Source organism: Neophocaena asiaeorientalis, unplaced genomic scaffold, assembly GCF_003031525.2.
Source record: "Neophocaena asiaeorientalis asiaeorientalis breed wild unplaced genomic scaffold, Neophocaena_asiaeorientalis_V1.1 scaffold22, whole genome shotgun sequence".
Taxonomy (NCBI): Eukaryota; Metazoa; Chordata; class Mammalia; order Artiodactyla; family Phocoenidae; genus Neophocaena; species Neophocaena asiaeorientalis.
In genome coordinates this window covers 279,285-292,908 of record NW_020174422.1, presented here as the reverse complement: position 1 = coordinate 292,908, position 13,624 = coordinate 279,285, and the positions used below count along the sequence as shown (strand labels likewise).

The window sequence follows — 13,624 nt, the reverse complement described above, 5'->3', positions numbered from 1 at the left end:
AGTTGACAAGGATGTGGAGAAAAGGGAAACCTGGTGCACTGTTGGTGGGGATGTAAATTGGTGCAGCCACTATGGAGAACAGTACGGAGGTGCCTCAAAAAACTAAAAATAGAGTTACCATACGACCCAGAAATTCCACTCCTGGGTATGTATTTGAAAGAAACAAAAACACTAATTTGAAAGGATACATGCACCCCAATGTTCACAGAAGCATTATTTACAATTGCCAAGATACAGAAGCAGCCTAAGTGTCCATGAACAGATGAATGGATAAAGAAGATAGATACATATATACAATGGTATATTAGCCCGCCATAAAAATAATTCTGCCATTTGTAACAATGTGGATGGACCTGGAGGGTATTAAGCTTAGTGAAATAAGTCAGACAGAGACAGACAAATACTCTACATTATCACTTACATGTGGAATCTAAAAGAATAAAAGAAGCAAATGTATATAATGATACAGTAACAGACTCACAGATATAGAGCACAAACTGGTGGTTACCAGTGGGGAGAGCGAAGGGGGAAGGAGCCAGACAGGGGTATGGGATGAAGAGATACAAACTACTATGTATATAATAAATAAGCAAAAAGGATACAGCACAGGGAGATATAGCCATTGTTTTGTAATAGTTTTAAATGGAGTACAATCTATAAAAATATTGAATCACTATGTTGTATACCTGAAACTAATATAATATTGTAAATCAACTATACTTTAATTAAAAAAAAAAGAATCTGGACCAAAGAGAGAAAGAAACAAAGGAAGGCAGACAGACACACACCAGTATTATCAGAGAAGACCTCCCACACCCTCCAGGAGCCACTGGGCCATGTAAACAGCTTTCCTGCCTCCATCTGAGCACTTGGCTGGGACAAAAATTCCTCTCTCCTCCAAGGTCATTCCTGCAGAGCTCAGCTCCACATGGCACTGAGACACAAACAGGTCCGTTCCATTCCTGCCTGTTCCAACTTCCTTAGTCCATTCTCAACTTGTTCCTCCCAGAGACAGGGGGCCTCACAGTGGCTACCCTAACTGCCCCCCTCAACACACACACACACGCTGATAACAGAAAACCCTGGCCAGTGTTGTCAAGCCCTCCTCTGGACAGAGTGCTCTGGGGGAGCCGTGAGATGACTCGGTGGAGGAAACTCACTGATGGAATGCAGCCCAGGGAGTGGCTACAATTCTCAGCCGTACCAACATGTTGGTCTTTCTCAAATGGGCCCAAGCAAGGGGGAGGGACACCTGTGGGCTCATGGTCTGACTAGAGCCCACTTGGGACCCCCATGAACCATACAGGTATCAAAGTCATCATGATATTAAAATGTAAGAACATTATTTTCCAGAAATGAACACTTAGTGTTATCACAACCCATTTGCACTTTCTAAACAACTGAGTTACAAAAGCATTTTTTGTTTTGTTTTGGTAAATTGTTTGTTTGGAACTGAAAATGTGATTTCCCCACAGAACCAATCTTATACACAGATGCTATGCAGAGTCTCGAGAGTGACCACAAAAGTCCATTTAACAGGATGTACCTGAAGCATGTAGAGCATGCAGTGCTATTTCTGTTTCACTGAGCCGTGCCCCAGATGGAAAGCACACAGACCGTGGTCCAGCTCGGGACTCCCAGCGGGTCTCTCTCCCTGCAGGCAGGAGCCGCCCACAACAGCAAAAGGGAGAGCATCCTCCTCAGCTCAGGGCAGACTCCGGGCTTTTCTGGGTCACTGACATTGTTGAGAATTTAAGCTTCTCCCCCACTTCTCCCGTACTGATGCATATATGTTCCATACTGATGAATAACTTCAGAGGGCTCCGAATGCCCTGACCCGCTCATAGACCCCTGGTTAAGAGGCCAAGGCAACGAAGGGCTGACTGCAAGGCAGTCACTTTCCCGGCGGGGGGCCGTAGAAGAACAACGAGCTGTCCCCACAGGTGTCCAGGCTCAGGTATCCTTCCACGAACATCTGCATGTCTGGAATAAATTGGATATCCTAAGGAGGATTCTACTGACTTAACATGACATATATTAAGACTTAAACTTTTTTTTTTTTTGATTCTCACTAAAATAAAAAGAATAAATCACTCTTTGGGGCTTACAGTCAGGAGGCTCTACAACTCTCAAAGGAACCCCCAGGCCTGCCTCCAGGCTGACCGCTCCCTGCACCCTGCCCCGAGGTGACCTCCCCTGACAGGGGCAGAGGGAGCTCACCCTGCATGAAGAGACACGGAGAAAAGGAAGCTCAGAGGCTCTCCTGCTGATGGAGGGTCTGTCACCCAAGAGTTCGGTCTCCCCTGGAGAGTAGGAAGTGAGCGGCCTGAGTGAGAGCCGCTCAGCCCATCAGAGCACAAGGGAGGATGCCCAGGCAGGCCTCAGGAGACCCGGGCTTCAGGCTCCAAGTGGTCTCCATGGCAGGCGGGAGGGGCAGGAAGGGGATGCTCCCCTGAGCACCCTCTCCTCTACCACGTTATGATTGGTGCTGTCAGGCCAGTGCTAGCAGGCCCCACGGTCAAGGTGGGTGGTGGGACTGGGTGGGAATCTGGGGAAAGAAGACAAACCCACTCATAGAAAACCACTGTTTCTTTCCAAAATGTCCCAGTCAATGAGGCAGGACCCCTGAAGATGAGGGAGTTCACCTTCATACCTTTGCCAGGCTCAGCCCTTGGATGCCACTGCCCGCTGGGGAAGCAAATTGACTCCACATCGCCTGCCAACTTCTATTAGTGGCGGGCGGGAGATGGCCTCTTAAGACAGAGAATTGGCTCACTGGGAAGAAGAGCTGTGATCGACCCATGATGTCTGCACTGGACACAGGAGGGGTGGCTGGAGGACATGCCAGGAGGTGCCAGATTCTTTGGCTTGTACTCACAGCTCTCTCCTGAACCTCTGGCCCCATCTCCCAGGACTCTGCCAAGTAATAAAAGCGCTTGCTCTCTGCACTGGCCTTCCACACACTATCTCAGCAGCCCCACGAGACACAGGGCAGGGATCATCAGAAATGACGGCTCTGGGAGATAGTGATAAACTGGAGATCCCAGAGGCACCGTTAAACAAGATGGGATTAGAAGGTGGATCTTCTGGCTGGAGCTGTGACCACATGAGCTGACCTTTTCCCTGAAGTTCTGTCCCCCAGCACCCAGCTCACTTCATCACAGCCCCTGCCCTGATGGATGAGACCTCTCCATGCGGAGTGTCCACCTGGGCCCTGGCCCCTACTTTGAGTCTCCAGTTCACTCCAGCCCCACCGAACTACCTATTTCTCTTCTACTCACAAAAGACATCTTATTCATATCCTCCTATAGCATTTCATTTTGTAGTGCCCTGTGACTATTATATTGCTGTCTCTTGGTATTCAGGGGCGGCCAGGGCATCTTTTCAAATCATAAATCATATCAAATTCCCTTGGTCAAAACTTTCTAATGGGGCTTCCCCGGTGGCACAGTGGTTGAGAATACACCTGCCAATGCAGGGGACAAGGGTTCAATCCCTGGCCCAGGAAGATCCCGCATGTCGCGGAGCAACTAAGCTCATGTGCCACAACTAACTACTGAGCCTGCGCCCTAGAGCCCGTGAGCCACAACTACTGAGCCCGCGAGCTGCAACTACTGAAGCCCATGAGCCTAGAGCCCATGCTCCACAATGAGAGAAGCCACTGCAATGAGAAGCCCGCGCACCGCAACGAAGAGTAGCTCCCGCTCGCCACAACTAGAGAAAGCCTGCACACAGCAACGAAGACCCAATGCTGCCAAAAATAAATAAATAAAATTAAAAAAAAAAAAACAAAAAACTTTCCAATGGCTCCCATCACAAGTGGATCGAAATCCAAACTCCTTCTCACAGCCACAAGTCCCACACTGTCGGACTTTCCTACCCTCCAACCTCAACTCAGGCCATCTCCCTCCTGTCCTCTAGTCTGCAGCCTGTGGCCTCCTTCTGCTTTCCTATCTCACCAAGCTCATTTCTACCCCCATGGCTCTTATCGGGCTGTTTGCCTGGAACACGATCTTCCCTCAGGACTCTGCATGGCTGATCACTTCACATCACGCAGGCTTTAGTTCAAATTTCACTTCTTCAGAGAAATTCCCTGACCACCTGACCACCTAACCCCAAGAAGCCTCAACCCATCACACTCACTTCCAATAGCCTGCTTATTTCCTTGACTGTACTCAAAACAGCTGGAGTAATGTGCTTACTTGAAACTTCCAATCCCCCAAGTGGATGTAAGCTCTCTACAGGCTTGGACGTCCGTCTCACTCACCACTGAGGATGGCATCCCACACACTTTGTGAATGAATGAACCTCATGGCTGTGTTGTTCAGGTTATACCTGTGCTCACAAGGTTTAACTGAACTAAATCCTTTTGGGGCAAAAGTCACACCAAGTAGTTGCTAGTTTAACTAAACACCTCTACTCAGTAAAACCAGGAGCCAAACCAGTTACTATGTGCGTACGCTCCTCTCCACACCACCATTTACATACACTTCCCCTGATCCTTACTAGGTCTGGAAAACATCTTTGGAAATCTCCAACATCTCTGGATGTTGTTCTGAAGTTACCATATATTCCCAAGAGTTCTCTTGATAGCATTATGGTTTTCACTACTAACATCAATTCCCTCTGCTCCTTAGACAAGATACTAAGGCTAAGCAACAAACCTCTGTAAACAGTTTGTAACGATGAGACCAGCCAGGCCCCAAGAAGGAGAGAGGTCTGGCGGAGCAAACGTCTCCCTCGCTGGCACCCGCCTGGCCTGGGGAACCGTGGGTCACGAGCAGTGACTGCCTTGACCCCAGCCTCCGGGCCTGGCCTTCAGGCTGTCCTGGCAGTGTGGGCTGCAGGAGAGCCAGAGAAGGACGGTCAGAAGTCGGAGCAGGACTCCAGCCCACTGCGTTTTACTGTCCTGATTGTGATTTGATGGGCCATTACGTTTTACTGCCAAACTTCCTTGTTGGGTTTTTATCAGCTTGTAAGTGCACTTACACTGACTTTCACGACCTGGCAAAGAGGCTGCCCGTCAGTTCCTTGACCACACTCTTTTCTGGCTGTGGGAATGTTGGCTTCCCGTCAATTCCAAATCTTCAGATCCCTCTGGATTCCGTTAACTTCAGTTACACCTATGATTTTATTGCAGGCCAGCTATGGAGACTCTCCTGGCTCCTGTAACCAGAATTTTCCAGGAGACCAGATTACTTTGGAAAGCTCCCTAGTACCTGGTTCTCAAGAGGAGCCTGGATTTTCCTACCCACATTCCTGCTGCCTTGCCTGGACCTTGGCTTGGGTGTGCCAGGGAGGTGGGGCTCCTACAGATGCTAGCAGAAACAATGATGCTGTAACATTGTGATGGGCCCCCCAGAAACCTCTGGGCTCTTTCGAGGCTTCCCGCTGTATATGCACCAAAGCTAACTTGTAGACACTCAGACACTCGGGCAGACACACACTGATGAATGCCTCATCTACCACGCAGCCCTCTTCTTGCACAAAGAGAAAGTTGGGATTTTTTTTCTTCCTTTACGTTAGTGTAAAATGTAGATAACAAGCTTTAAAATTTTTTCTTCCAGGATTCTACCCTAAGGAAATAATCTGACATGTGGACAAATAATTATGCATGAAAATGCTCTCTGCAGCCTGATTTATAGTGGGGAAATACAGTAAACAACTCAAACCTTCAACATTATGGTGCTGGTTAGGTAATTTACGGTGCCATTATATAATGGAATATTATGTGACCACAAAAAGTATGTACAAATAAGCATTTTTAATAACATAAGAAAATACTTACAAGATAATGTTAAGAAAAACGTAAAGGAAAAAGCAAGGAAAAAAGAACTTAACGAATGAAATGAAATCCCTTTCTCCCACGTGGCACAACAAATGAAAAATCCAGATGAATTGGGGCTTCCCTGGTGGCGCAGTGATTGAGAGTCCGCCTGCCGATGCAGGGGACATGGGTTCCTAATGAGCTGATCTGGACCATACACACTGGTGTGGTCATATCAGATTTTATAGCCAATAGCAGTTCTAAGTGTTTGGTGCTTCTACTATACAGCTTGTTGAATATCTTGAAAATCATCCCTGAAGCTAACATTTATTAAAGTGCTTAATAAACACCAGGCACTATGTAAAGAGCTTTCATCCACAAATCACAAGAATGGCAAGTAATATCCCCAAGGTCACATAGCAAAGTAAGTGGTAGAGCTGAATACATACCCAGGCCATCTAGCTCCATAGTTTGTACACTCAACCACTATTCTACTGCTTACCCAAAAAAAAAAAAAAAAAAAAAAAATCCAGATGAATTAAACAAAATGAGAAAAACAAAAATATTATCACAAAATGCAGGGCACTATTTTTATATCCCGGATGTCAGGATGGGAAAAGGCAGGCTTGCAGAGGGCTTGGTGATGGGGCTGTGGCCTCTAGAACTTGGGTTTAATCCTGGCTCTACCTTTTTGGCTATGTGACCTTTCGCAACCTTCTCAACCTCTTGGTGCCTCCCTTTCCTAACCTGTAAAATGGGGATAATCACGATATCCACTTCACAGGATATGCTGTGAAGATTAAACGAGTTAATATATGGAAAGTGCTTCAAACCATGTCTGATCCACAGCAAGTGCTCAATAAACATTCTAGCTTTTATCTGACTACAAAAATGTAGTGCTCTTTTTTTTCAAGGTTTTTTTTTTGATGTGGACCATTTTTAAAGTCTTTATTGAATTTGTTATAATATTGTTTCTGTTTTATGTTTTTGGTTTTTTGGCCATGAGGCACACGGGACCTTAGCTCCCTGACCAGGGCTCGAACCCGCACACCCCTGCGTTGGAAGGTGAAGTCTCAACCACTGGACCGCCAGGGAAGTCCCGAAAATGTAATGCTTTTGTACACTGAAAGGCAGCATAAAGAAAGTTAAAGTAAGCAACAGACTAACAGAGAACATCTGGAACACAGAAAATAGATAAAGATTAATATCCATAAGTATGGAGCTCTAGGTCAAGAAGAAAAAGACAACCCAGTAGAAAAATGGGCAAAGGGAATGAACCGGTGGTTCACAGAAGAAACATGGAAGGCTGATTACCACATGAAGAGATGCTCACCACCCCTGGAAGCCAGGGAGCTGTGGACAAGTTGCCCCTTTGCCCTTTTTAGCAGGAATGTAGACAGCTGATAGCATCCACGACTGGCGGGGATGCAGGCTCTGCCATGCACTGCCAGGTGTGGTGAGCCCTTTCTGGAGGGAAGTCGGCAGGTATCTATCAAGGCTCAAGCACACTTACCCCAGGGCACAGCACCTTCCCTTCTGGGAGGCTAACGTGCCTAAACGTGTAGACACGCTCCCAAATACATGTTTACAAATGTTCACTGCATTGTTTGAACAAAGACTGGAAATAGAGGTCTATGACGGGGATGGTTTAAAATCTATGGCATATGTAAATTATAAAATACTATTTGTTCGTTTAAAAGATTGAGGTAGATTTATATGCTAACATCTACATTTACACAAAATTATCTTTAAGACCTACTTACTGGTAAGTGAAAAAAATGCAAAGCACAGAAAAATGGAGAAGAAGTGATCCCTGTTGTTTAGGCAGAAGCACAGGAGGAGAAGGATAACCAACTGGCAGCACTGGTCAAACCTGGAAGGGAGGCCGGGCGCAGAGGGGACTTCCACTGTTTGCACCATATTCTCATGCATCCCTTGAACCTTGCACTGCCAGTAACAGGAATGTTGTTAATATTGTTCTTAAATTATTTGCGTAATTAAAAAATAAAAGTGGTAGCACAAAAGAGTTTTACAGCCAGATGGTTACACAGATCTCCACATGTTAGGAAAACAAATCAATTTAACTTTATGGTAATTTAAAAAAATAGAAGTTAAAAACGAGGGAATGATAAAAGAAAATGCAACTAGGAAGAATGATGACAAAAAATGGAAAGTGGTTCCTACCTATGGGATTATAGGTAGTTTTTTTCCTTAATCATTTATATTTCTCTGTACCGTCTACGTTGTCTACAGAGATCACATTATTACTTGGGAATAAGACATAAATGAAGTAAGAAGCAGAAATTCTGGAGTATGACAGGGACCTGCTGCCGAATCCAGAGAGGCAGCCCAGCCCTGGAAGGCAGGTCAGGCCCTGTGGCCTCCAGCACACACCTGCTGCTGGGAGTTATGGCAAAGGAAACATCTCATCCCAGGCGGCCCGTTGCCAAGGAAAGGGGCAGAGCTGTGGACAGGCCGCCGTAGCCCTGGGGAAGGGGCAGCAGGGGTGCCCTGGTGCCCCAGCAGCTTCTTCTTAGGCCCCTGTCTGCCCCGTCAGCACCCACATGGGAGAGACAGGCTGCTCCTCAGGGTCCCCCTTCCTGGAAGCCCCACTTTGTCCCTTCTACCTCCCCACGCGAGTGACACTCACTCGGGGGAGGGGGGGGTCATTACAGCACCATGTCCTTCCAGGCCTAACGCAGGGCTGCAGGTACAGGGAGAGGGAGAAGCAGGTAAACATTACTGCAGCAAAACGGACAGTGATAAGAGAAGACGAGTAACAATGTACAGTGACTCTTCTCGTTCAGAACGCTGCGGAAAGAAACAAAAGTCACCACGGGGCGGTGGCCACTGGTGTCCTGCTGCCTCGCCCTCTTCGGACACCACTCAGTGCTCTGTGGGATCAGGAGGCCAGGCCTGGTGCCGTGGCCTCCCCCACCCACTCCAGGCCCCGCGCCGAGGGCCAGATGGACGGCAGAGGGGCCCAGGCTGTCCTCGCACCGCATGGTGCCCACGGCCCTCTAGGAGGCCACTGCTCCCATCGCATCACACTGTCCTTCCCAGGAGGCCCAGGACCCTGGACAGTGGGCTCTGGAGGGCACACCTGCCTGCGAATCTTGGCTCTCCCTGCTCCCTTGGTGTGAGTGGGGCTGGGACTGGAGCTCACGTACGTGGAGGGCCCCGCACTGTGCTAGGGGGCTGAGCTTATCTGTTCAATGACAACTCAGGCACCAGGAGTACAGGCTGCAGAAGAATCTGTGTGGGGTTTCTAAGGGACTCCAGCTGGGAGGGGAAGGGAGGAAAGGCTGAGATGGGAATTAAAGTGGCAGGAAAGCTGGAAAAGAGGGCAAAGAAGCAGGGGGTCCACGGAGATGTTTACTAATATGCAACAACCAGCAGCCCAGGTGCCTTTCCTGCCAAGAACCAAGGAGTACGGCTCCTCCGAAGGCACCCAAACAAGGTTCCAGGCAAGTGGGACCCGGAAAGAAACGAACACTGAGCACTTCCTCTGTACAGAAATAACACTGCAAAGAGAGACCATGGCTCTTTCTGGGAGTCTGTATCAGGAATAATGTTAATCCTCTTCTCTATATTTTCCTATATTATCCCTTTATAAAACATACATGGGGCTTCCCTGGTGGCGCAGTGGTTGAGAGTCTGCCTGCCGATGCAGGGGACACGGGTTCGTGCCCTGGTCCGGGAAGATCCCACATGCCGCGGAGCGGCTGGGCCCGTGAGCCATGGCCGCTGAGCCTGCGCATCCGGAGCCCGTGCTCCGCAACGGGAGAGGCCACAACAGTGAGAGGCCCGCGTACCGCAAAAAAAAAACAAAAAACATACACACACTCCTTTTTAATTATCAAAAAGTCATCAAGATAAATTCAGCTTTTTAGTTTGAGCTCCACTATTTCAGTCTGTGGGGATCTTTTAAAATCTTAATACCATTGTTTGATATTTTAACTAGCTTCCTTTTTCCAACTCTAACCCTTGCAGATTTGAAAGCTTGCCTTGCTTTTTATAGTTTCAACAAAACTGCTTATAAAAAAACAAGTACCAGACAGAACCAGGCCAGACTCACAGTCACAGAGCACCAAGGGGATGGTCCCCTCATGGTGGCCGCATCCTGCCCGGTTCTCCCTACTGCACTTAGGAAAACAACAACTCATTTTTGATAAAAGAAAGACACACTAATTCATCAACTTAGCAATCCTATCCCAAGAAACAAACCAAGCACATGTGGCAATCCTTAGTAGAATCTATGGTCTTCTATGTTGATAGATCCCAACGTGTTTTCCTAGGTCTCCAAAATGGTCTGTTTCTTAACCACTCCCTATTTGGTCTGGGATCGGCACCTGTAACACTGTAATTTCCGGAATTCACATTTTATTAGCTTGGGAAACATGAGCCAGCACTGCCAGTCTCTGGCCTCCTGACATCTGTCCTTTTCTCTAGGTCCCTCAAACACCACAAAAGTGGTTTTCTGATCAGTGTTTGCTCTCGGGAACACTCCGGCACGAGGTGCCCAGCTAGGCAGCTAAGAGGGCCCTGCTGTCAGTTCATCCCTCCTGGGCTCAGATTCCTCTCTAAACCATGTACAGTCCATCCCTTCTAAAGCCCACACTCCCAGATAAAGGAGGAGGACTGTGTAGAGAGATTATTTAATGCAAAGCCACTCCCATCGGATGGGAATTTAAACAGGCAGTTCTTCAGGGAGCTTCACTTCGGGCTTTTGCCCTGATCCCTCTCACTCTGCCAGTCCAGCAGAAATACACACACACACACACACACACACACACACACACACACACACACACACACACACACACACACAGAGGCAAAGCCGGGGGGCCGACAGACACCTCATCAGAGAATGCAGGGTCCCTAACAGGCAGACACCCACCAATAGAAGCCTCAGATATTTCCATTTCCTAAATTTGAATCGGAACCCTCTCAACAAGGGTAGTGCGCTCAGTAACAAAGACTAATGGGGAAAACAAAAGCTGCTATCTGGTTTCTAGTTCTCATTCTCTAATTTAGCTCTCAACAACCTCATTTGTTCGTTTTCTCATTCATTAAGCCCTTACTCTATACGCATAGGTGACTTGGATTGGGGGAGTGATGATCATTCTGGTTCAGAGAGTGAGGAGGGTGCATTATAAGGGGAGGGGGCAGGGAAGAACTCTATAGCCAGGCTCTGGGGTCCAGACCCTGCAAGCATCAGGTACTACAATGGATTGCTTGCAACCTAAGAGTACAAGAAAGAACACAGACCAAAATTTTTGCGGGTCTGCAACCGGGGTTCTATAAAGAAAGGGCTTAATAAACAATTATTAAACAATTCCAATCTATCAGGTACATGCTGTTAGGATTCATCAACGGGGATACGCACTCTCCACGCTGTGATGCATAAACCACAAAGCACTGCTCAAACCACTCTGCGCTCTTCCAGGAGCCAGGCGGCTCTCTCAACACAGACTGGAAGCACTGACACACAGGGGGGAAGTTCCCAGGGGGGAACTGAAAACAGTGAGCTGGTATCTGCTTCTACTGCTGGGACAGGGACGCAGGCAGGGTGAGTTCAGCTCTGGATGCAGCATGACTCCCTGCGCTTCCATCAGCAACGCTGAGACTGGCCGGGAGAGCACACCTCAGCGGGGAGAGCACTGCAGTGCTGCCTGGCGGGCATTCATCAGGTACCTTCAACCACAGGGATGCCCTCACTGAGCCCTTGCAGGGCTGGGCGTGATGTGCTCCTAAGGCCCTCTCTGTCATTGCCCCTAATTAGGAGGCCCTTTGAAATTTCGTGTTTTGGGGTTTTTTTTAGGTTTTCTGCAGTCGTTTTTCTAGATAGCCAGAAGAAGAAAGGCCAAAAATAATTTTCCTTTGGATTCTCTTAAGAATTTGGCACTTATAAGAAAGGAGGACTTGGGGAAATCCCCAGTAGTGGTCTGTATATGAACAATTCCTGATTAACCAAACCCATGTGATACTACAGGGGAAGCGGAAGACGGGAAGGCCAGGGCTCAGCAGTGCAGGACTCACAGAGCAGTGCCATTTCTCCGTGCAATAGTCTCCTTGTCTGTATAGTGGGGCTAATCATGCTCGCTTTGCAGCACTGTGGGTAAGATAAAAGGAGATGACCCTGCAGGCAGCCACTTGGCCACCGTAAGGCAATACACAATGAATAGCGTAAGGGTCTCTATGACAAAGATGATTAATAAAGTATTCTCTCACTAGAGATGCCTCTGTGGACTGGGCAATTATGACACTGATCCATGAAGTAGTTCTTTTTGCTTTTTTTTTTCCTCTTACCCACCATCACTGGGCCCAAGAGCTGGCAAGAAGCTATGAGAGAGGAGCACCCCACACACATGCACTCTGTCCCAGGGTGCTGGGGACCCACCTTCTTCACCCATCAGGATGGGCCCACCTTTCCCAGGAGCTGCTCCCTGGAACTCTGTGCCCAGGGGCTGTCATCCCCTTGCTCACCTTTCCAGAAGCAGCCTTCTCCCTCTGAGAAACGAATTACAATCAATTTTCCATTCTCCACGGGAACAGGGAGGACACTGGCCTAGAAAACTCCCGAGCTACAGGGCTTTTCAGCCAATACGGCCAACACATTTTACAGCATTCACGTTTTCCTTCCTTGATGCACAAAGGCTGCTTCAGGCTGTGACGGACGCCAGCTGAAGCAGAAAGCAGCTGTTCTAGACGCTGCGGGGTCTGAGGCTCCAGCCCTGGCCTCACTGTGCCCTTGCGACTACTGCGCAAGATTCGGGCCCTCTTGGGGCCTCAGTTTCCCCACCTGTAAGCTGAGGGATGACTGCCGTCCTAGGTAATATCTAAAGGCTCAGAGCGGCGCCCGCCCTGCAGCGGCCGAGGGAGGGAGGCGGTGGCAGAGAGGAGCAAGGTTCCACTCACATGGGGCGTGGAACAGGACGAGCACAGAGGAGTGTTCCTTCACAAACTGGTCAAAGTCTTCATCGGTCAGGTGATAAACGGAGCCGCCCTCATCTGCCCAGGGAGTCTCGGGGACCTGGGGCTGTGGCGGCTGTGGACTGGAAGACCAAAAACAGGCAGAGCTCAGAGCACGCGCGGGGGCCCGCGCAGCCCTTACCCCCAGCGGCTCGCACGGCCTGCTTCAGGGGCGCACCACGACCCCCCGGAGGAGCGGAGCAGGTCTCCTCGGCCCTGCCCACCTCCACCGTCCCCTCAGAGCCCAGAGGTGCTCAGCTGATAGCCTGTGGCAAACAGTCGCTTCAGCTGCAGCCCTCTGGGCAGATCAAGAAACCTTACTTCCTCCCTAGAATCGGGGGCGTTCGTTAGCATCTCAAGCTCTTTCAAGCTCTCAGCCAACTGGCAAGAATAAACAGCAACAGCAAAGAGTGACCTTTGGCAAGGTTAACTGTTGTGCTGCCTGGTGCCCACAGGGCGGGGAGCGGGGAGAGGGAGTTAGAGGGGAGGGGTGGTGGTGAGGAGGAAAGGCAGAGGCCAGGTGTCTGAGAAAGACCAAATACCCGGGAAGGGCTGGGGGCCGGGGAGGCGGGTGCAGGGCGTTCACCGACCAGGGTGGGAGGAGGGTCGTAATGAGGAAGGGTGGGGCCCAGGGGAACAAGGCACCCCAACTATGACAGCATCCAGGCTACATCACGAACACTTCCTAGAGACTGGAACAAAGTTATCTGGTTCTCCAGAGGCAGAATGCTGGAGCAGAAAGGGCCAGGCTCAGAAGTCAGTCCAAATCCGCGCTCTGCCACCACGAGCTGCAAAACCTCGGGCTGGTGCTTAACCTCCCTGGAGCCTGCCTCCACCTGGGACAGCCATGTGCTGACATCCATGTCACCAGCTGTTGTGACG

General features: G+C 49.1%; 1 protein-coding gene across 1 annotated transcript in view; it reads right to left on the bottom strand.

Moving 5' to 3' along the window:
- The window catches only part of PDIA5 (protein disulfide isomerase family A member 5), a 93,137-nt gene that overhangs the window by 20,330 nt on the left and 59,183 nt on the right, over positions 1–13,624 (bottom strand). Inside the window, exon 11 of the mRNA XM_024756500.1 lies at positions 12,689–12,825. Coding sequence (XP_024612268.1) covers positions 12,689–12,825 — 137 coding nt within the window. The remainder of the gene's footprint in view (positions 1–12,688; positions 12,826–13,624) is intronic.